General features: G+C 36.0%; 2 protein-coding genes across 2 annotated transcripts; both read left to right on the forward strand.

Annotated features, from left to right (window-relative positions):
• Positions 1–416: 416 nt before the first annotated feature.
• On the forward strand, positions 417–15323 carry LOC149535066 (uncharacterized). Its single transcript, XM_089803313.1, has 4 exons — positions 417–768; positions 1037–1128; positions 2305–2418; positions 14842–15323. The coding sequence occupies exons 1-4, from the start codon at positions 585–587 to the stop codon at positions 15040–15042; spliced, it is 591 nt and encodes a 196-aa protein (XP_089659439.1). The 5' UTR covers positions 417–584; the 3' UTR covers positions 15043–15323.
• A 7283-nt stretch (positions 15324–22606) lies between these two features.
• LOC149535067 (short-chain dehydrogenase reductase ATA1-like) lies at positions 22607–23211 on the forward strand. Its single transcript, XM_089806106.1, has 2 exons — positions 22607–22810; positions 23095–23211. The coding sequence occupies exons 1-2, from the start codon at positions 22607–22609 to the stop codon at positions 23209–23211; spliced, it is 321 nt and encodes a 106-aa protein (XP_089662232.1).
• Positions 23212–24652: the final 1441 nt, after the last annotated feature.

Consider the following 24652-nt stretch of genomic DNA (forward strand, 5'->3'; position numbering starts at 1 on the left):
TATATATATTTTAGTTGAATTTAATAATAGTTAATTTCGCGTCTTTTAAATAAATGAATTTATATCATTAAATTTTTAAAAACATTATTTTTAAAAAAAATTCTATTTAAGTTTTATAACTAAAATAGAATTTAGAATCTAGTACTTTAAATGATCTAAACACATTTTTAGCAATTAATTTAGGGCACTAGGGTATCCCTTTATAATTGCATGAACTATCATTATTAGAATTTTATGATTTTGTATTATATGTTTAGAAAAATTAAGCATTTAAATAATGTCACACGGTTGAGAGCAACGAGCCCACTCCACGCAGATCTGCAAGAACACGCAGCTCCAAGTCCACTCCACGCAGCACTTCATAGACCTCCTCCCACTTCATATATTATATAACCGTAACCGTCTTACTTATTGTCACGATGAATTTTATTGCCTAAGAATTTCTAGGGTTGCTTTCTCTGCTTTGGTGTTTTTACCCGCGGAATTGCAGGTTAATCGCTTGGGTAAGGTTGGGTAAATACCCTCTGCTAGCTACAGAAAATCCGAGAAGAACTGTTTTGATTAAAGTGGAGTGATATTAAGGTATGGAGCCCAAAGGAGTGCTCTCACCAGAGGCTTTGAGCAAATTTGAGGAAGGAGTGAAGTTGGTGTTTTCCCGTTGGACGGCATTGCAAATGGCTGTGCAGAACGAGTGGGGAGGAAGATCCTCTGCTCAGAAAGCTCAACAATTGGCTGTTGATGTCGTTGCCTGGCTCGCTCACTCTACTCGTACGATCTCTCTCTCTCTCTCTCCCTCCCTCCCTGCCTCCCTCCCTCTACAGTATTCAGCATCAAACACTGTTCTGATTATTAGCCTTGATAGCAAAATGTTAACTTGACCGATAACATGATTCGGAGACCAAAAATTCATCAACGGGCTTATGAATTATTCTATGAGCTATTGGAATTTAATAGTAAAGGAAATTTTAATATGGTGACTTATTTGTTGTCTTTCGGGGCGATGTTTAATCTGTCTCTGTTGCTTTCTGGTAATCAGTTCCGCGATATATCGATGAATTGGAGGAGATGCTAGATGAGAACATGCTGCTTTCTTTCAACACTGAAACAGAGGATGGCAGTCTTGAGGAGGTATGATTCGAAGGGTTCTCCTTTTTTTTATGTTTTTCTCAATAAACTGTTGTAAAAAATGGTTAAAAGGTGCTTTGTTAACATGGAAATCCCTGTTGAACTAATATGTTAAGTTACTGTCAAGAGGAGAATCTTCGATTGAACTCTAAATACTTTGCTATATCATTTCTGGCAAGCTCACAAAGAATAGGAGACTAATAATTTAGAATCCAAAATAAAGTTATCAGGTTTTGAATCCTCAAAATTGTTAAAAGAAAATGACAGAGGCTGTGTTTTTCCAATTCCATGAAAAATTCAACAAAATCATTCAGTGGAGAGAAAGCCACAACTAAAAATCTCGAGAGTTTTAAGATTATATTCTTGGTTTGTTACTTCATTAGTTTTTGAACTGGGCCTTATCCACTAGAATTGAGCTTCAAAATTCCTAAAGAACATGTTAGGTTTTAAATTTTAATTAAAAGAAAATGGCATTATCTTTTAATTGATGCTTTCCTCAGCATCTCGTTTTCTCCTATTATGCTCCAGTTATCATAGAATCAGTTTTTTTTATGTCGTTGAATAGAAGCAGGTATTTGGGGTCTTGCAAGAACAAATCTTGCTAGTTTCCTCTCCTATATACATCAAATCTTCTGGTTTTCTTCTGGAGCTTTTCTTTTGTCAACCCATTTGATTTTTTTACTTTTTGCATTCTTTTGGATGTGTATGTTCAATTTTTGTAGTGCTCCTCTCACTTTTATCAGTTAGCTTTGTATTTTGAGTGACTTTAACAGATTTTGGGCCCATAGATATCAAACAATTTCTTCCTCCTTTTGTGTTGGCCATTATAATACTTTATTTCAGGCCGGGGCTCTGTTCAATTTTTGCCTTATTATCAGTAAATTTGGTGAGCCTGTGTATCAGAGCATTTAATCCATGGTAATGACAAAAAAATCTCATTTTCTCGTGGAAGGCTGTTGGAAACTTTTATTTTTATTCAATGGAGGATTCTTATATTAGCATAGCAGGCCTCTTCTTTTAAGGTTGAGGGAGAGAAATTTTTGGGACCTCCTAATAATCTGTGATCTTTCTGCTTCTCATATTTTTGGCAACAATGAGCACAATGTAGTTTATGCTTATTGGATGTTAAGTAAGCTTTAGTGATGGCTTTTGACAAGTTCCGACTTTAAGATTTGGCAGGTAGCAGAACAACTGATGGTATTGCATGAGGATTGCCTCCAAGGAAACTATGAATCAATTAGTAAGCTGCAAATGTCTGGGTCAGCTATGCAATCTATTGCCCAAAGTCAGCAGGTGATGTATGAAGTCCACATGTTAATTGATACTAGATTAATGAATAATATGGATTCTATGGAATCCTATGTATTGTACCAAAATGCAACATTGACAGGAATATTTTTGACAAGTGCCTCTCTTTCAAGGTATACACGCCTTTAAATAAATTTTATCCATAAAAGGTACACAGCTTAAGTTTTTGGTGAAGCAATTCATGCCTTTCATAAATTTGGTATTAATTGCTATTCTTTGCAAATTTTTGTTTCAAGACAGGATTGTTATCATAGATGTTTCTGTGTATATGCTCTTAGTATTTGATTTTTCCATCTTGTTGTTTTTTGAGAGTTTCTTTTAAGTTTGGAATTTGATACTAAATTTAATTTTTGATAAGTTGATGGGAATTCTATGGAGATGCCCAAGAAAAAATGTTAAGAAACCAAATTACAGATAAAGGATGACTGAAACTGCCTGAACACAGCAGGCCTTAACAAATTGCCACCCTAGCACGGACAGTAAGACATTAGCCAGCAACAACAGGTTAACCAACTGATCTGTCTTCTGGGATTGCAAAACTACTCGAGAGGAGATAAAAATTTCTTCTAAAAGACCATAGTTAAACATCTTCCTCTGATCATCTTCTTTAAGTACATCAATTGCACTCTCATTGTTATGATACTGAAGGTGTCCAATCTAAACAATTAGGAAATAGAGAGCCTGGGTTGGAAAATATTAAAGAGAAACCAGGAATAGGCTCAGCCAAGCATCCAATAATGAGGAGGGCCACTCCTCCAACAAAGAAACCTTGTGTTTAATAGGGAACAACATGACTGCGGAAGTTAAATTTGCAAATGGAAGCTCTCATTAAGAACAGCCATTGAAGATTTGGAGAGGGGTCAGGAATTGTGGGAACCAAAGAACCACCAAGTTCTGTATCAAAGGAAGGATGGCCAACAAAAGAAGGGGGCTCCACACTGGAAGTAGGTAAGTATGAAAGAGCCAAGAATGATCCCAAGGCATCCTAACTGAGGTTTTGGATCCTTGCACCAATAAGCCTAACAAGCAGTTTTGTGCTTAACCCTTACAAATTTCCATCAAATGGTCCAAGCCGCAGTATGTAGGACAAACAAAAGCCACCTTGTTATAGGCAAACTGTTGTTTCCTAATACAGTCTTCTATTTTGAGCCACATTCCAGTTGACAAACCTTTGAAGATATCCATCTCTAGTTGAATATGGGCAAAGGTACGTTGGAAAAAAGGACTGGTCTTTGCAGAAAGAGCCATGAAGGTTGCGAGATTATTACTAATGACTTTTAACTTTTAAACAAAAGTTGATCTAGAACTATAGCGGGAAATAAGGCAATCTGACCCAAACTGTAAGCACCAAAGAATGTCTCAAAAGAGATTTGAATATAGGATGCCATGGCTTTATTAATGGAATTCCTCAGATACCCAGGCCCCTTCTTGAGAATTTTCACTGTCATTCAATGATTCATGGTAGATAACAAAAAAGTTCTAGGCACATGGATAAATATCGAGAGATAGTTTTAGAGAGTGCATCCAGGCTCAATAAAACCAAGAATGAAGCTCATGCAAGCTAGGCCAGAGATGGTTAAATCTGCAAATCAACCTTTTCTCAACTTACCATGCTTATTTGCTGAAAACAGAAGAATCCAAGATGAGCAGAGGGATTTCTTAAGAGCACGAAACATCACGACCCTCTTTTGCAGCCCTATGATTGGAAACATCCTCCTTAACCAAATGTGGGCTGGATCCACAGCTTTTCCAGCTGCATCTGCCAAAAAGTACTGCAAGGGCACCAAGACAACTCTCTCAACATCTTTAAGGTCCTTTGCAACCTCCAGCGTGGTTGCCAACAGGAACTGTAGACACTGTTGCCAAAAAAAATGACCATCAATGCTGTCCAAACATGAATTCTGCATCCCACTTGGAGACACAGGATGCATAAATGAGAAAGTGTTTTGGCTTGTCTTAGGGTGTTTTAGGAGAAGCTGCTTAATGAAAACCAACTGATGTAGATCTCCACCCCAACTCTAGATTCCATCAGAAGTGTGTTTGACTGCCACAGGTCATGAAACTGCTGGAGGATTCAAAGGCCACACATTGCAAGCTGCCACGGGAATAGCGTGAGGGTTAGCATAGAAGATAGAAGCAGGACCCATGTTTTTGGATTTTATATAGCTAATTGCATCTAGCACATTTGTTATTATCTTTAATTATTTAAAGTTTAAACAGACAATCACATGATTTATTGTATAAGCCATTATTTCCATATTTGAAAATCTCTCTTTTATCAAATCAACAAAAAGACTTATGTTCTCTAACCTGTTATGTAAAAATGTCATTAATATCATGTCTGCTGCATGTGTGCGTGAATATCTACAGGGTAGGACCTAGCTTTCTATACAGTTGCCACTTTTACAACATGTCAAGCCTTGGATGCAAGAACGAGACAGTCTTTTGAAATTATCATGACAATTCAATTTAGCTGATTGCCATGTCTTGTAGATATATACGATACTGGTTGCAAATTTTGCTTTCAGAAATCTAGAAATCTATCAACCTTCCAGGTTATATTCACCTCTAGAAATTGAATCTGATCTTTTAAAAGGAAAATTAGATAGTTAGTTAAAAAATGAGGAATGAAAGGGCAGCCATGACGCCATTTGAATTTCAGTGAAACAAAAGGGCCTGGGGCCTTCAAGAGAAACAAGACATTTTGTAGAATTAAAAACGTAGAGCCAAATAAGAATTAAAGCCAAGAGGTGTCAGAACCAATAGCTAAAAGTACATTAACTTGTTTTTGTAGCATTTTTACAATTTTTGCATTGAGCTTTTGTAGCCAGGGTGCAAACTACTTCCAGATTAAGAGTTCTTGAAACTTTAAAATTAAAAAATCATAAGAATTGCCATTGCTAATATAGTAAGTTCGATTGGGGATTTCATACTTGTACAGTCATTTGCATCAGTAGTGCAATAACAACACCATTGGTAGGTAATAAGACTTGGAGTTCTCTGTTGTACCCAGTAGGTGAAGACCATATGGGTGTTCCATGTTTCCTGAAATGGAAATTGTATGTGGCATAGATTTAACCTTCATTCACGTCCATGTAAATATTAAAAATAATTGAAACTTTTACTGTCACAGTGAAATAATGACAAAAAACTGATAAATATGTGGAGATCAAAGATGCTTTCTTTTGAGGAGTTGAGCACTCAAAGAAGTGGTGAACGAGTCTAATAGACATGAAAGCAATGGAGGAATGTCATACATTCTAACCAACAAAGTGGTAGAGGAGTGAAAGCAGTAGAGAAATGTCGTAGATGGCATATTCTAGAACATGTAGCAGTGTGAAGCTACCAATGGCAGTGTTGATGTGAGTTTTATGCCACTACAACATGCAGAATCAAAGACTCAACATTCCAAAATGGTATATCAAGTTTTCAACTCTCTCTTAGAATAAAAAAATCACATATGCTAAAGATTTTGAGAAAAGATCATTGAGATGACTCTGAGGTTTCTTCAAATGGTTCAATTAACTCAAGTGTATTGATGTGATAAGCTGATATCACACGGGGACTTACACTAGTTCACCAATATGCATCAACTCAATTGTGAATGATATGACTTCACAATGCGTGATGAAATATTATAACTTCCAATTTGCAGTGAACTTAAACTTATGAATTTAAACTGCTTCTACTTCTATGCTAGGATGCAAGAACTTGTAAATATATTTGAGACTCTTCTAGGCATGGTCTTGTCATTGACTCCACCAACCTAGTACAATCTTTTAAGGTATGCTTGAGAGATGTTCAAATCACTATCATTTCATTAACTCCATCTATAGATGCAAATCAATGAGCAAGTACTGATAGAAGTTAAGCTTATGATTATGCCATTCAACCACACAAGGTGTATGTAAAAGCAGCTAGCAGCTAGTGGTTTGGACTAAGCAAGTTCAGTAAAAGAGGCATCCACAATAACTCTCATCCAATCTAAACTACTTGAAGCAAATCCTAATACTAATTACTTGAGAACATATTCTATTCTAAGTGAGGGATGCAAAGAACCATGCAGTACTTCAAGTTCAAAGTGATCACAAATGTCCACCATGCAAACACAACAATGAATAGAGAGAAATTTCAGTGATATCTTGGCAACAATTCTCCAACATAACTGTCTACAAATGAAGAGAGTAAGCCTTTATATAGGGAGTTCTATCAATCAATGGCCAAGATTAAATCAGAATCAATGGCCTGACTTAACTTAAAAAAGCCTAATTAAGGTTTCCATAACCACTGCTAATGAATATTAAATGCCCACTGAATTACAAAAGGAAACACCATGTGGGCTACTAAGAAAATTTTGCTCGTGGGCCAATGAGAGAAGAGGTTAGGTATAACCATGTAGGAGGCACAAATCAGTGGGCCGATGATAAAATGCCACATAGGCTTATTAGAAATCTTATTTAAGAAGATAATTTTCTCTGACTTTTCATCCTTTTGCAAGTTAATTGAATATTGAGATAGTCTTATTTAACTCTCTGACTGGGACACTCGACATGATCTGATTAGTTGAAGAAATCAGTGCCACTTCAACATGCTTGTCTTTTTGTCTTAATAATACCTCTGGATGATGATAAAATATTTCAACATTAACAAGCCCTCAATAGTGATGGCTCATATTCTTTAATTGTTAATATTCATGTTGTCTTCTCTACCCTTTGAAATCTTCTCATTGCACTTGTTTGAACTCGCTCTTGTACTTGAAATCTTGATGTGTTCATGATGTCCTGATCTTGAAATCTCCTCATTGGCATGCTTTTGAACTTATACTTGACCTTGCACTTGTAGAAGTGGTGTAAGTGTGGCGTGTAGTTTGATCTTTTGATTGTAACTTGGATTTCCAAAGGAAATTCAAGTTTGCATGAGATTCCCACCTTGATGCCTTGGGCTTTAATCTTTGACTTGAGAGCACCTTGGTTGCTTGGTGGTCACCTTAGATTTGCACTCTGACCTGAAACAACCTTACCATCCTTACTTGGATTTCCATCTTCAACTCTGGCCACTTTTATCGTGTCATGCAATGTTATGCATTAGATTTTCAATTGACTTACTACTACTTGAACTTGCCACATAACTGAAGGTAACATCAAATCTTAGTTCTAAACCAAATAAGCTTCAATAATGCAGTGAGAACAAACTCTAAAAACCTGGTCTGGAACTTAAAGACAGGGATTTCAGACTGCCAGTAACATAAAAAATAACTCATCCACCATCATGAATTATTAGTAAAAACGTTATGGTAACCTCCCTAGGAAAATTTTACCTTGCTATGATGAGAAACTAACCACAGTAAGCTTCAGATCTGAAACTTCTATAAGGTCTTAAGGGTCTGATATGTGCTTAAATCAATAACATCTTATTGTATCAGCACTACCAAAAGGACACGATTTGAAATAATTGGTGGATCTAGGCTTGTTACAAATCTGGAATGCGAGATGGTTGAAATTTGTATGACTGTAGCTGATAATTCCTGCAGTTAGTTTCCTTTGCACGTATTTCTATTGAAAGTCGTTCAAAATCTTCTTCTTTCACCTTCCTGTGGATTGAGTTCCCTGCAACAGCTTGTAAACCTGCTCTTTGAAATGATTTTAATTATTTTTTGGGGTTTAACAACACCCAAACTTAAAACTTTTGCTCTTTAAGTCATATTTATTTTCTCTTGAGGCTGTCTTGGTCTCGCAACTCGAATTCAAACACTCGCAAATTTGGATTCTTTTTTGTCGAATTCAACTCAGATTCAATATTGAGCTTCTTTCATAAAATTTGATTGCATGAGGCTGTTTGAATTTTAAATTATAGCTCTTATGCTTGGATCAAAATCTTTGTGGGACTGATATTTAATAGATTTGAGGCTCCTCATAGCTAAAGTCAAAGGCATTGGAGATGTGTCAGGGCTATATATTTAATATAAGAGTCCACACGTTTGGCTTATAAAGCCGCACACCCTGATTTAGGGCCACTGTCCATGAATCTTAGCCCAAGCAATCAGATTGGGAGCCTAGCCATCAAATTCCAGTCCATATGTTAAAGAGTTGAGGCCACACTTTTAATGTCGAGACTGTATGTTTGAATTATAGGTCTACACGACTGAGCTTTGAAAGTTAAAAATGGGAATGAATTGTATTTAGAATACACACAAATAAATAGAGTTTATAAATGCTGTAAAATGCACGAGCTAAAAAGCAAATTTGTCTAAATAAAGACACCATCTACTAAAAATATTTTAATAAGCTTTATGCCTGCACTCTAGGATTTAGGTCCATGCATTAATTGGAGGTACATACAGTTAGATTTAGGGCCATACTTTATATATTGAGACCCATAGTTACTAAATTTATCCGACATGCTAGAGATATGAGGCCATACTTGCTAAATCAGGGGCTTCAACCTGATTTGGGGCCATTCATTTGAGTTCAAGGCCCATACACTCAGATTTAGGGTGTTAGATACTAAGGTCTATGTTATTGAATTTGGGGGGCCACTTGATTGGATGATGAAGCCTACACATTTGGATCTTGGGCTTATCTTGCTAAATTAAGGCTATTCAATCAGATATAGGTCCCCATGTTTGAAATAAGGCCACATGTTTGGCAATAATAGCCTATGAGACAATGAAGCCAGGTGATGAGATTTGAGGCCAGAATTTAGTCCAGGGCTTTTAAATTCAAGGCTGCACATTATGGATTTGAGGCCTATATGTTCAGAGTTGGAGCCATACATTTGAAATTTGAGGCCCACGTGCTATAGATAAGGCTATAGCTGTTAAATTTAAGGCCCCATCTCATAAATATGAGGCCATATGTTTGATTGTTTAGGCTTAAAATTGGTAAATGGGGCCTCATGAGGCTAAGTTCGATGGCATAACAGCTTCATCTGATCCTCTTAATGTTTCAATTTATGCCTTGAATTCAAATAGACCCCTCCCGATTTCATTAACTTCATAGCTTCTCAATTCAAATCTATGTACTCATTTGATTCCATTTTTCTCTCTTCATGTAATTCGCCCAATTGGCATTTGACTCTAGCTTTATTTTCAAGGTCGAGTCTCCAATGAACTTCACAATTTCAAAGCATTTTTGTTAAATTCGATGAGAGCTGGGATGGATTTATGGTTGAAATTGTTTATTAATCTTTGAGTATAAAGCAATACCAAGTTAGGCAAAACCGCCAATCACCAAGTGGAAAAGACTTTTGACTAGGCAAAATCATCGATCACCAAGTGGAAACAACTCTATACTTTGACAAAACCATTAACTATCAAGTAGAAACCTCTAGTAAGTGAGGCAAATGTTAAAATCCCAGAGGTGGAAACCATAATACATCTAGGCAAAACCATCAAATGTCAAGTGGAAACCAGTAGAGAGTTGGGCAATACCTTTAATCAACAAGTGGAAACCGTTGCCTGGTTAGGTAAAACCTCTATGCAGCAAGTGGAAACCACTAATGGCTTAGGCAAAATTTAAGATCCTTGGAGTGGAAATGCAAGCCTACTGGTGGAAACTCACATTGACTTATGCAAGATGTTGTAAATGTGAAGTATAAAATATGCAAATTTGAAAATCAAGTGGAAATAAGGGAGGTGGAAATCAATATTGACTTAGGCAAATGCATATGATGTGAAAACTTGAAGCACAAGGTGGAAATTTTTGTCAGCTTAGGCAAAATTCATTTCAACCAAACATGACTTGATGATTCGAATCTGATTTTTTTTCATTTCAAGTTGATTTGAATTTACACCCCAGTTGGCTTCCTTACAAAGGGGTTCAATTTTGGTTTAAATTGCTACCATTTTTAATGTTTCTACTAAATTGCTAATCCACATGATCAAAAGTTTGCTAAGTCTGAAAATGTTGCCAATCTACTCAACCACTACCACCTACAGAAAACTAAACTGGCACCTGATGAAAGACAAGGAAAAAGAGGGGGGGTCACATGTTTCATGGGGAGATGGTGGTGTGCAAACCTCACAACAGGGAGTCGGTGCAAAGAGTGAGTCTGCCAATGGTGGACTGGGACGAGACCTTATAAAAAATGAATATTATGATATTTGCAGGCAAATATTTGCTTGACACAGAACACTCAAAATTAGATTGTTCTCATTCGTACAATTTTTTTGAACTAGATTGTTTGAAAGGTGAAATAAGTTATTGCATTGTTCAAAATTGGTCTCAGCTGAAACTTGTCAGGCCTAAAATTTGACAGATTGGAATTTGGAATAATTTCCAAACTAAAAAAAAGGACACATAAATTTGAAAAATATTTATAAAAAATGCATATTACTGAATTCATAGAATTTATCTAATTATCTCCAATTTCCAGTTTTCTAATTTAGTTGTTGGATCAAGGGACAGGTTTCCATGGATGGAAACTTCTTTTTCCAAAATTTGATGTGGGGACGGGGGAGAGAGGGGGAGACAGAGAATCCAACTACTTAGTCATGAAGCTGAAAAAAACAAAAAAACTAAACATTTGCAACAAGCAAAGCAAGTATTGACTCTAAAAATAATTTATAAAAACCTGAGAAAAAACTAAAAAATGTCTAAACCCAAATACTTACTAAGTTCCAACTCTGCAATTGCAAGGAATGAAGCGGAGAAAAAGAAGCGAACAAACTCTGCAGTTGCAAGGAATGAAGCAGAGAAAAATTGTGGGAGGAAGAATAGAATTTGCCGTTGCAGTTGTGAGATAACTTTGCCATTGTTTGAATAAGAATATTATGTCCGTGTAAACACTTATTGGGTTTTGTTGTTTTATTTGCCAAAAAAAACTTAAAAATAAATATAGAAAGTCAACTAATCTATCATTCGCACCAAAGTCGCTGACAAGTCATTCCGTGTTCACATGGGAAAGCAAATGACATTACAAATTGTTGACTAATCGACCAAGGTCCTGCACATTGAATTGCAGCAAATTTGTTTGAAGATGGGCAAATTTATGGCGATTTCAAATTGAACCTGACTACAGAGCGAATCAACTACCGATTTTGGCATAGGGAGGGCAAATATGGCAACTTAGTATTTAATGAATCATCTCATATAAATGTCCAAGGCCGATAGGCCAATCAGACATTTATGTTATCCATGTCGGCTAGAAGGAATTGACCATAGGTGTATTAACATTAACAACGAGAAGTTGACAAGACATTGTAAACAAAGAGCCGAACATGACAAAACCAACTAAAGGTGGAAGATGATAATTGATGCCGACATGAGTACAAACTATACATAGCAATTTTCATTGAGAATCAAAGAGAACAAACCAAGAAAATCCTGAAAGATCAATGCCATGCAAGTGCTTACTATAATTATAATTGCTAACCCAGTGAAACTAAGAACTGAACTCACCAAGAACATTGGAACACTTCCTGCACACTAAAGAACCCAAGGAAAACCCTGAAAATTGACCAACACTCACTAAACAAGATAACCTAAAAATGAGGATGACACAAAAAAGGAATTACCAAATTGATTGGAAGGATTTTAATCAAGTTTAATTTCAAAGAGGGGACATTTTTAAAGCTTTAAAGTCTTGACTCTTGATTATCCTTGAGAAAAAACATTCTTTAAAATTGTGATCTTATGTCTTTTATAGTTGGACTTTAATAAGTTTATCATGGAGTGTGGGCATCTTTCTATATATAACCTTCAAATCATTTTAGAAATATTCACATGTTTTAACAGCAGTGGATATATTTTTTATATTAATATAAAATTTACAGTTTTATGTTATTTGAACTTATTTACATAATTTTTCTCAATTTTGTCTCAAGGGGTAATGCTTTTGACCTGGGGCTAAGAATTGGCAAGGTTACAAATGACGAGTGTAACATGTGGACTTGCACCCCCTTCCCAAACCTCAAAGACCCTGCCCCCAAGACGTCCCCACACCAGGTACTTGTGTACCCAAGTACCCCCACCTCCGCCATTCTGCAACCATGCTGCCACTGGGATGGGTACTTGAATTTCTAGTTGAGTTTTGATTTTTGAATGTTACTATTGGGTATGTAATATGTTACTATGTTGAATGTTCAATGGTTCTAGTTCATGTTGCAATTTTGCTATGTTCAAGTATTTTTACTGAAACATTATTTTATAACAAGCGTTTCAAGTTCTATATGTATACTATACAACACCCCTCCTTGCCCTGTCCTCCCCTTGCCGCCTTCCCTTGGCCGCCCCCCCACCACACCAAAAATGAGGCCCATTTTCCTCCGTCCTAGAAACTTGTCTTGGCGTCCCACCATCTCGATGCACCCCAGTACTGGTGTTACAATGCAAATGATAGATCTCATCCCTAATATAAACACAACAATAACACCCCAGCAGGGTTTGAACCTTGATGGGCAAGAACAACATTGACCACAACTTAATCATTACATAAAAGCATATGTCTGTACCAGCCATTATTTTCTCTAATGTTTTACAGTTGACAAACTTGCTCTAAATTTTCTGTTTGCTAAACTAGAGTACAATCAGACCTTGTGACATAGGACAGTAATTTATGTTAACACACTTGCACAATTTGCACCAGGTCAATGCATAGGAAAATAAATGCCAGGAAAGAGAAACGTTTCAGAGGAAGACCCAGAAGGGATTAAGAAAAGCAACACAAAGGAATCTGGATGAGAAAGGTTGACTATAGAGAAGTACAAGGAGAAAAAAACTGGATGGAGAACTCCAGATATGAGAAAGCAATGTAAAATCATGTATAATTTGCATATTAGTCTTTAGCAAGAGTCTCCAATTCAAGGAAATAATGTGGTGTGCCTTGTACTTAAAGTCAGTATGACCGAATGCATGATTTACAAGAGAAACTCAGAAATCTTATTAGGAGCTAGTTTGGTGAGTTAGAATGTGACTAACTTGTGACCTGGAGTTACAGTTGAAGCCAAAGGTTTACCAGTGGTTTATATATAACTTTCTAAACAAATGTGTTTACGATTTTTAATCGGTGATAATCCATAATCTGAATATTTTACATCAATTGGAATTTACGCTGAAGGCTTACTAGCATCTCTCTTGCACAACAGTTGACAACTGGATTAACTTGTTGAACTGCTAGAACTACCCATCACTAGAGGCCCAAGTAGCACATTTGGCTTGAGGCTATGGGTAGTTCCCCATGGTCTTGGGTTCGAAACTGCTCCTGGGTTAAAGAGGTGGGACAGCTAGCTGGTGGAGGATCTCACCTGGGGGGACTAGTCTCGCCCTTGCTCTCACAGGTTGTTGATCACTGGGCAGGGTTGCGGGGATACCTCCTCATTAAAGGAAAAAAAAAACTACAGAGACCCAAGAATAAGAGATGGGAATAACACATGGATATTTAGTTCCAGGTTTGATTTAATGAATTGGCTTATTTAAGAACTAATACGTGTTGACGTTATGTATTCTCTGTCTGTTGCACTTGTGACTGATTTTTTTGTCATGGTCAGTAAGAATATATTCCTGCTATTAGTAATAATAACTCACTCTCCAAGCTTATTTTCTTCCATTCAGGGATGAAAGGACAGATGCTTCATTTCCATTGGAGAAAGCATATAGAATTTCATTCAGTATTAGACAAGTAGATGGGAACCAATGATTTGGGAAAAAGTTGACATGAAAGTTTAAGATGAAGATGGGACATGTATGTGTGGAATGTTTATGTTCTAAATGATTTGTGCTGCACCACACTTTTAAATCCCCTAGAGCTTTTATTTATATACTCAGAGCATACATAAAATTTGGTGTGATTATGTCACTGTTCTGCAACAGGCCTTAGTATCCAGTGTGTTTCAATTTTGTATTTTGCAGCGATTTATTAAAAGAACATTTTCTAAAATTAAGAACCAAAAATAGCTTTACGTCCTCCTTAGATAAAAAGAATGGCAAATAAAAGTACTTTCTCAAGCATTTATATTCTTAACTGCTAATAAGTTTTAATTATAATATTTTCATTTGAATTGATATTGAAGATTTTTTCAATATCCTATCATTGATTACTAAAAAATTATTAAATTTTGTTTCTTACTGATGATTTGTTTTTTGCATGACTTCTAAAATTAATATTTTATATTTTTAGTTTCTTGCAAAATGTCAAAAAATGGTGAGCAATCTACATAATTCTGTTAAAAATTGTATCTCCTGCATATAAATGACATAAGTGATAAAGTTTTGAAGTTTTGCTTTCCTGGTATATAGTAGTTGATGGTCTATTGGAACATTTAATGCAAGGAATGTTCTCTTCAATTCACAAAGTTCAGTGTATTAGGCATTTGCTAATTTAATTATAACTGCTGCATCTTTTCTTAGTTCTCCAACTACTAGTAAAATTAACCAGCTATGCTGACATTGTCACCATTTATTGGCTTGCCAGTTGTCTAAGGATGACTCGGAAGATGAAAGCTCAAGTGAGGAAGGTGAGGCTGCATTGGAAATGGACATAGACACGCACCCACAAGATGCTACAACAGACAAAGGGGAGAGCTCCACAACCGAGAAACTCAATGAAAATGATATCGCAGATGGATGGTCAGTTGTTCCATCCAGACGCAAGCGAGGACAGAATAAGTCATAATGAAGTTAGTACTGAAATGTGACTAATTATTCTACTGAATGGGATTTTCGATGTTCCCAGTCATTTATATATCACATAGTATGTGTCCCCCTCCTTTTTGCCCCACGTCCCGGAGACTTCAAGGCACTGGGGACTTGGGGACTCCATCTCCCTGTCCCCAGCGGTGCCACCAGATTTTGCCAACTCCACCAAGGATGAGTGACATTCCAGTGTTGACTATTTGTAGATTCGACTATTTATGTTTAATTTTTGATGTTCTAATTCAATGCAATGTTCAAGTATTTCCTCTTTTACATTTTTATATCTTATATTGCAATACATATTTTCATAACTAGCATTTTAAGTACACACCCCACCTTGTTCCCCCACCGTCCCCAAATTAAGACCCGTCTATCCCGTCCTGGAAACTGGTCCCCTCGTTCCGCCGTCCCCCATCCCCCACAGCAATGTAACTATGATATATCACTAAATGGAAGTCTGTTGAGGATATAGCCATTCTTCTGCTTACACATGTTTGCCAGTTTTGAAATTTTGTAGATAAATATATATATCCAGAGACTTATTATTTGCATTTGCTTTTGTAGGGTTTGATGGCATTCCGAATATTTCTTGCAAAATGTAGTTTATCACTTGTTCCCGTCTCCACAGTTAATGTTTTTTATTTGATAGAAATAATTGTTTTTGTAATTCTTGATATTCTTGCTTAGCATAACAATTTTACCTCTTTCGTGGTTCCGCTTTCTTCCCACATTAGCCCCTTAAATTAGACTTTATAAGAAGTGCTGTTCTTGAAGTGGAATTGAAGTCTTGATATTTTTTCTAACATTACCAATTTACCATTATTGGATATGGATGATATTGGTAAGAATCGGTAAATTATATTAGAATATTGTGTTAGCTTCTTGCTAAATTTAGCTTGTTATTCTATAATCTTAAGTTAATGGTCATTTAAATTTTATTATCAGTTTTTTTAGAATTTATTTAGACAAGTTGCTTTTCAGCTAACACTATTTTCTAATTTTAGTATTTGTAAAACTCTATTTAAGTGTGTATTATTTTGTGTTTTGAGTAATAATCTCTGATTTTTGAGGGTTGCATGTACCTTTGAGCGAGTTGCATGTATTTGCATGTTGTTTGCATATGATGTTTATAGCAAAAAGTCCATGTCTTGCCTTATGAAGATTTCTATGATGGGTTTTTATAAATTTTTCATTTGGATAATTTTGTGATAAATTTTCATGATTTTTTTCCCTTTTAAAATTTCTAGCAGGTTTTAATAGATTTTCTAAATAATCATCTGATGTGTTTTTATAATATTTTCCTTCAAAACAATTGTTGGGTTTTACTATTTTTTCTAAAAACCAATCATGTATTCATCGATCCGTGTCTCGAATTTGATGTTTGGTTTTGGTTGATTTTTCATTTGAAAAATTGTGTTTGATTTTACTCAAATTTTCTCCTTAAAATTTGTGAGATTTTATGTCAGGTGTTCTTGTTCCAAGGATTTTACCAACTTTTTTTGAAAAATGCTGCTTCCGTCGTCTCAAATCACACTGTCTTGCAATATCTCTTGGGGTATCTACTCATTTGCAAAAGTTTGGAGGATTTGGTTTTCTTCAAAATTGTGACAATTATTATTAGTATTTGTCTTTATGTATGGTTTATGACAATTTTGTTATCCAACAAGTTGAGCATTTTGCAAATGATTCCTAGTCAAAGGTTTTGCAGATTTTAAGAGGGCTAGTGAGAGACTTGTCTCAATGGTAGAGTTAGTGACAAAACTCTTTTCATGTTGTGTAACATTCTCAAGAAGGATAAGATAATTCTATTAATGTCCAACTAAAGACCAACGGAGGTCTATGGGACTGAGAACAAACAACCATGAAAGCAACAAACAGGAGAACACCAAACAGTGTCCGCAAAAGAACAAGAACAAAAACCAAAAGAAGAAGCTCAAAGAAAGAAAGAAAGAGAGAGAGGGAGGAGAAGATAAATAAAGAAAGAACGACAAAAGTGTTGCCCCCTAGGAAATGTCTGCAGCCTTTAGGACCTACTTCGATCTCGACTCCCAACCAGTAGGGAAAGTGTCTCGAATCACAACCTTGAGGTTTCTGATCATTGCCCATTTACCCTCCTCTCTGGCAGCCACAACAAGAGCCCGAGCCTCCTTAAGTTCTGCCACTTGCAATGTGGTGAGATCCTCATGAAGATAAATCTTGATGGGGAGAGAGAAGAATTTACTCTTTGCCCTAAGAGTCTGAAGGCGGTGAGCAAGTGAGAGAAATTGGATAAAGAGGTATTGTCATGCCCAACTCTGGCACAATCAAGTGAGATGTTAATGATATCGAGTTGGTTTTTAAGGAAGGAATAGCCTGCTGCAAGAGGTTCAGGGCAAGAAAGAGGGAGACCACGGACCTTCAAGTTTAGCTCACGGGCACACTTGACCCTTTCATTTGCTATCTTATTGTGGACTAGCTTCTCTACAATGGAGAGAGTGGCAGAAGGAGGGGAGAAAGGAATGGGGTTGCTGCAAATAAATGCCCATGATTTCAGCTATTGTTCTGTTTCGGTCTGTAGGGAGCATTGTTTTTTATCGAGTTCCTCTTGTTTCATCTTCAAATCCTGGATATCCATGATTTGAGTTGTGCATCGAATGTTATCTTGAATTTTATCTAGGGTGGTGACCTGGTTCTGTTGTAGACAACAGTCAAGTTGCTCCTTCAAATCCATTCGTATGCCTGTGAGAGAGTTGTCAACGTGTTGTTTTAAATCGTTAACTGTCTCGTGTAGGGATTGCATGAGATCACGAAGAGTTAGATTCTCAGATTCAACCTCTTTCAACTGATTACAGAGCTTAAAGGAGAGCAAGGATGCCACCACAACAATGTCTTACAGGGCTGCATTGTTAGTCTCAACTTTTGTCGTGCAGTTAAGTAGCTGCTGGAATGTGATTGGGTCGAGTTGGGGGTTCATAGTGGACAAACAATGGTCTGACATTTTGTCAAACGGTTTGCAGGCAACTCGTAGACACAAAAGCAAACCCTGGTTGGATGATGTTCAGAATGGCTTTCAAATGCAAGGTAACCCCCCTCTAGATACAAGCTACTACCAAAATGCCAGGCACCAGTCACCACAAAAACATAAGTGATTGGAAAATCCGGTTGTCTATGAATGAGACAGTCAATGTGAATATAGCCCACAATGAAGCAGGACTGCAATTTGTATACTTGAAGATGTGCTTGAGGTACTTGGGAACAGTGATAGAGGGAGCGCAGACACTGTGGAAGACAGTGAGATTCTTGTCTGTGTAGGCAGGAGGGATGTAATGCTCGTTCCTTGTGACTAGCCACTGCAAGATGCAGGAAAGGACGGATAAAATGTGTGGTTGTTGAGTTTCTTCCGACGGAGTGGTCTCGTCAAGCTGCTCCTATTCTCGCTCCCTCTCCCTCTCCTCCTCCACCCTCTCCCTGCACATGACGACAGCGCCCGAGTTTGTTGACAGCTAGGTCATGGCTCTATGCAAAGCTTGCTAGGGTTGAACAATGAAAAAACAACAGGCATGCAAGCACGTCACGGCATGGGAACGACACCAGAGCCGAACGCGAGCAAGAACCAGCGGCTAGGGCACTAGGTGGAATTGCAATAAAACCATCCTAAAATGAAAAACCAGAAGAAACAATGAAGGGGATATTCCTCTTTATGTATATTTTTCGGATGCTCTTGGTCATTAACATTTTGCAGATCTAGAAAGGGTCACAAAATAACAGTAGATTGCTCATATATATATATATATATATATATACACACACACACACACACACACATACATACATATATATATATATATATATATATATATATATATATATATATATATGTGTGTGTGTGTGTGTGTGTGTGTGTGTGTGTACACACACACACACACTCTTGGTGGGTAGTTGATAGAATGATATTAAAGGAGGATGTAGAGTATTTTTAATATCTAAGTTTTTTATTATATTTAGTTTGTTAAGACTTTATTATTAGTTTTCTTAATTTGGTTTGTTTTTAGATATTATTTATATTTTAAAAAAATCTGTTTCTAGTATTCTTAGAATTCAATTTATGTGTATTGTTAATATAATCAATTTTAACTTGATGGGTAGTTGATAGAATGATATTAAAGGAGGATGAGAGTATTTTTAATATCTAAGTTTTTTATTATATTTAGTTTGTTAAGACTTTATTATTAGTTTTCTTAATTTGGTTTGTTTTTAGAGATTATTTATATTTTAAAAAAATCTATTTTTAGTATTCTTAAAATTCAATTTATGTGTATTGTTAATTGTTATCTAAGGTTTTGCAACCCTAAATTTTTCTCTCCAAGTCAACTATGTCACAATATAAAATATATTAATTCTTTAAGAATTAATATTATTGTAAAGTGCAAAATGAATATTGCACTTATCATGGAAGTAAAAGTGACGGAAGGCAATAGAAGTTTAGTAAGAAGTAAGTTAGGGCAGTTGCCCAACTTCTTGGCAAAATTTATATAATGGGAGAAAACTATTGTAAGGGGGTTCTTTTGCAATCGGGAAGTTCTACAACTACAACAGACGAGAATACAGTTCAATTTTGGTGACAGGGAACACTTATGCTCTGATAACAAAGCAATTTTTGGAAAGTGTGTACAATTGTTGTTTTTTGTAATAAGTTATTTCTTACTTTCTTGGTGCAAAGAAATAAAGGAAGTGTATTGGGTGTTCTTTTTCAAAAGAATATGAATTGTTGAAGTGTTAATCCATTTATGAGTATTTTCATGGTATGGTGTAAGTATTCGTGAATGGTTGAATTAGCATTGTGTGTGATAGCTCTCAAGCGTAGTCCTTGATTGCTCTCATTAACAGTTTGCATCATTTTTATGAAAACATTGAAGGCGTGTGGTGCATTCACTATCAATGGTTTTCCTTTTTATTTTCTAAGTTCTACTTATTTTTATTGAAAAATCACAAATTTTATCTTATGAGGGAGCTGCCCCTCTGAACGCAGAGGAAGGCCAGATATCAAGGGCCTATCCAACTGTTGTGAACGATTTGCCACATACACTCCGTTGGGCAATTTCTACAGTGACAAATCTCTTTACCAACAGATTTTTGGCAACTCTACTGGGGAAAGAAAGCAAGTTCCAGTGCTTTTCTTTTCTTGGAAATCTGAAGGTTACCTCCCCGAGGATGGAGGTTGGAAACTTTAATTGAATGTGGTGAAAGAATTGTGGTGTTATGGCTTTGGTTACATCCCAGCCATGGGGGACTCAGATTGGGCCATTTTCTTTATCTCAATACTCAGTCTTACCTAAGAATTCATTAGAATATCTCCCAAAGTTTTTTGGTGATGCAAATCAAGACCCTGATGATAACATTAAAGCAATTACAGTTGCCTGTGGGATTCTTGGTGTACAGGAGGAGAATGTCTTTGTTAGATTATTTGTTGGAAGTCTCATTGGAAGAGCTGCTGATTGGTTCCAAAATTTACCAGATAGTTGCATCACTTGCTAGAATGATCTTGAGGTAAAATTTTTACAAAGGTTTATGCTTGTGGTTGATGTTGCTAAGATGTTGTTAAATTTCTTTCAAATCAAGATCAAAGAAGGGGAAACCATGAGAGATTTTGTTGATAGATTCAATAAAAGTGTTGATAAGATACCCCTAACTAGCCAACCAACTGAAAACAATCAGTTGTGTGTTTTCATTGCTGCCATGCAAATAGAGATTAAATTCTTGCTTCTTCATTTAAAAGTGCAAACATTGCAAGATGCACAAAGGGAAGCTATTGGATTGGATGATGACATGATCTTGAGTGGAATGAAGTGCAAAGAAATTTCACAAGCAAAAATTTGTCTCTATGAGCAGCAATAGTATCTAGTAAAGGTAAAGCTTAAACAAAAAAGGCCTATTCTCAAGGCAGTAAAATGAGTGTCCACTGTTTCATTTTGTCAGAATCTAACAGTCTTTAATGATGAAGATTTCCTAATCCCTCCTGTTAGTGAAAGTACTTCGTGTAGTGTAGCTGGAGCCTACCATCTACATGTTGATTATGATGATGAACATGCTTCATAGTCAACTAACTCAATGACTAACCTTGATATATCTCCTATTGAACAAAGACTGGAGGTTGAAAAATCAAATGAAAATTTATTAAGAAATTTTCAAATTTCAAAACTTGATTCTTTTGTATTTGAGACTCCTGATGACACTTCACCAAATGATGTTGTTTGGGAAGGCTTGGATAGCTTTTGCTATGAGCATTTCTTGTTTGATCTCTTGGAGACTAATAAATTATTACTACAGCCTAAAGCATCAAATGATTGCCCAGAAGCAAAAAAGGAAGATGAAATGTTTGAATAAAAAGAAATTGATGAAGTGATGCATAGACAAGAAAATGCTTTTGAAGAGGACTCAGTGAACAATCAAGAGGGAGAAAAAGATTTAGATATTTTTCAGCCTCCCACAAATCTTTTTCACTATCTTCTTTTGGAGGAATCAATGTAGCAATTTGTAGAGGAAAAGTCACATGAACAACCCAAAAATAGAAGGACTCAAGGTATGACAAAAATAGTTGATATTTCATCTATCTTTTTAAAAGATAATATTGATTCAAGAAATGTGGAAGAAAATCTTGAATCTATATTTATTTTCCCTCCTCTGCATTCATTTTCCATTAATGAGTTTAATATCACATTGGCCATGTTGCTCACCTGTACGCAATGCATTCTTCCATTCTATCAAGAGTTGGTTCGAAGAGGTTCATACTTTTCCCAGCCTGTAAGTGGTCACATCTAAGTTTTTAGGGTTTTTCCCTCTTCATTGTAAATAACCATTTCCTTTTTGCAAATTTTGGCTTGTGTTTATTTTTGTTTAAGTTGGTGTTTCCCTTCAATAAAGTTGCATAATATTTTAATCCTTCCCTTCCCTCGAGTCATCCATTTTCTAAAATTCAAAAAAATGGGAGACCCTCTTCGTTAATTCAAAGGCGTCAAGTGACAGATGGAGTCTTAGATACAGATGGAGTTTGATTTTAAGAATAGGTTTTAACATGTGCTTAAATAGAAATTCCAGAAAAATAAAATCTCGGCAGATATGACAGTTCTTCATAGAGAATGAGCTATTTTTCAAAAGCAATTTTCTAATAATTATGTGTATGGCTTCATTTTACAACAATGGGCACAAGATTGGGACCATTGTATATTTGGTAAGAGGAGTTCCTCATTGGTGGCGGTCCTCTTATATTGAAATATAGGTCAAATATTAGTAACACTTGGCAAATGTGTAGCTAGAATTCAAATTGTTTTTGTTAACCCTAATTAGGGTTGAGATGCAATGGGTACAAGATAAGAGAAGCTGGGTGAAAATGATAATTTGCCACTAAAATCATCGGGTGTTCATCAATTTTTGTAGTATCATAGCACAAATTGGAGGTGATGAATCATAATATACTGTGAATACATGGAGCCAAAGTCATAATAGATGATGCTGATTACAAGCTTGCTGAATCTCTTTCACCATGGGCAACTTATATTCACTGTGACATGAGTAAAGAAGAAGACATTAGGGCAGCAGTAGATTTGGCCATGAAAAAGCACAATCATCTTAACATTTTGTTTAACAGTGCAGGAAGGGCAACTGACAATAAAAGTAGCATTATAGAGAATGACACAGAGCAATTTAAATGCACCATGAATGTTAACGCAATGGGAGTAATGCATGACATTAAGCACGTTGCCTGTGTAATGGTAACCAAGAAAAAAAGGGTGCATAGTGATCCATTTGCCAGTGACCTCATGGAGCACAAACATCAATGCCATTAGGACTTATTCTTTCTCCGACAAGAGAGTTGTTAATTTAGATACATGAGGAGGCCAGAAAATTTATATTTCAAACTTGTGTCAAGGTAGTTTTTGCAAGTGGAAGCGCATTGAGACCACATGATGGAAGGATGGAGATGACAAGGGACTGAAGCTATATGACCCAGGCTATTTTATTACTGCTCCTATTTGTTCATCTATTTCAAACATAGATGGAAATGAAGGGTGTATTACCATACGCTACAGTGAAGCGAACTAGACGACAAGGTGGCTTAAAAAGAATACCTGGAGTTTCATACACAGAAGATGAGAGTATCAAGAATTTTTAAATATTTGTAAGATCGAGTTTTCAATTTTCTTTGCATTCGAAAGTGCAACATCTAAATTTTGAGGCACAAGATCTAATAAAAGAGAAGCAACTAGCATGATGATGGCATAAAACTTTATTCATATCCATATTTTTTTTACTAAAAGGTCAAATTATTTCAGTCTTCTGCACTTACTCAACGGTGCATTTGGACAGAACAAAAGAAAAATGTGTCTGTTGAACTTGAATATGTTCAATGATGTTGACCTTGTTTGAAGTAAGGATAAATAAATGTGGGTGCAACGAAAATGAGAAGAGAGTTTTTTTTCTTTGTTTCTTGTGATTGTTGTGGAAGTAGAATATGTTCACTACGGATAGAGTTGCAGAGGATGTTTTACATTGGAAGGAAGATGGAAATAGTTTCAAAGAATTAAAATGCAAGGCTAACAATCTGAGTTCCAACAGGATGGATTAGATCAATAATATTCTTGCCTATCCAACATTTTATCCAATAGTGAAGGAGTTTGAAGATCCATTGTCTTATCTTCAGATTTATATTTCTTCTCACAAACACAGGAACAATGGAATGATGACTCTACACCCAATGGATAAAGCACTAGATTATGGCAAATAGAGATTCTGGAGTTCTTTGCACCCTGACACAGAGTGCAGTCCCCAGAAAGAGCCAATGTTATCTAAGGTTTTGCAACCCTAAATTTTTCTCTCCAAGTCAACTATGTCACAATATAAAATATATTAATTCTTTAAGAATTAATATTATTGTAAAGTGCAAAATGAATATTGCACTTATCATGGGAGTAAAAGTGACAGAAGGCAATAGAAGTTTAGTAAGAAGTAAGTTAGGGAAATTGCCCAACTTCTTAGCAAAATTTATGTAAAGGGAGAAAACTATTGTAAGAGGGTTCTTCTTTTGCAGTCGGGAAGTTCTACAGCTACAACAGAGGAGAATATAGTTCAATTTTGGTGATAGGGAACACTTATGCTCTGATAACAAAGCAATTTTTGGAAAGTGTGTACAATTGTTATTTTTTGTAATAAGTTATTTCTTAATTTCTTGGTGTAAAGAAATAAAGGAAGTGCATTGGGTGTTCTTTTTCAAAAGAATCTGAATTGTTGAAGTGTTAATCCATTTATGAGTATTTTCATGGTATGGTGTGAGTATTCGTGAATGGTTGAATTAGCATTGTGTGTGATAGCTCTCAAGCGTAGTCCTTGATTGCTCTCATTAACATTTTGCATCATTTTTATGAAAACATTGAAGGCGTGTGGTGCATTCACTATCAATGGTTTTCCTTTTTATTTTTTAAGTTCTACTCATTTTTATTGAAAAATCACAAATTTTATCTTACGAGGAAGCTGCCCCTCTGAACACAAAGGAAGGTCAAATATCAAGGGCCTATCCAACTGTTGTGAACGATTTGCCACATACGCTTCGTTAGGCA

The sequence above is a fragment of the Cupressus sempervirens genome, chromosome 10 (genome assembly GCF_028749045.1).
Source record: "Cupressus sempervirens isolate cs-2001-9-10 chromosome 10, ASM2874904v1, whole genome shotgun sequence".
Taxonomy (NCBI): Eukaryota; Viridiplantae; Streptophyta; class Pinopsida; order Cupressales; family Cupressaceae; genus Cupressus; species Cupressus sempervirens.

What these genes read in the sequence shown, in the direction of transcription:
- LOC149535066 (XM_089803313.1), top strand. Translation starts at nt 585, where the DNA reads ATGGAGCCCAAAGGAGTGCTCTCACCAGAGGCTTTGAGCAAATTTGAG. An exon ending in AGGATGGCAGTCTTGAGGAG is followed by an intron (nt 1,129 to 2,304) that starts GTATGATTCGAA and finishes AAGATTTGGCAG; the next exon opens with GTAGCAGAACAACTGATGGT. An exon ending in CTATTGCCCAAAGTCAGCAG is followed by an intron (nt 2,419 to 14,841) that starts GTGATGTATGAA and finishes TTGGCTTGCCAG; the next exon opens with TTGTCTAAGGATGACTCGGA.
- LOC149535067 (XM_089806106.1), top strand. Translation starts at nt 22,607, where the DNA reads ATGAGTAAAGAAGAAGACATTAGGGCAGCAGTAGATTTGGCCATGAAA. An exon ending in AGCACGTTGCCTGTGTAATG is followed by an intron (nt 22,811 to 23,094) that starts GTAACCAAGAAA and finishes TTTCAAACATAG; the next exon opens with ATGGAAATGAAGGGTGTATT.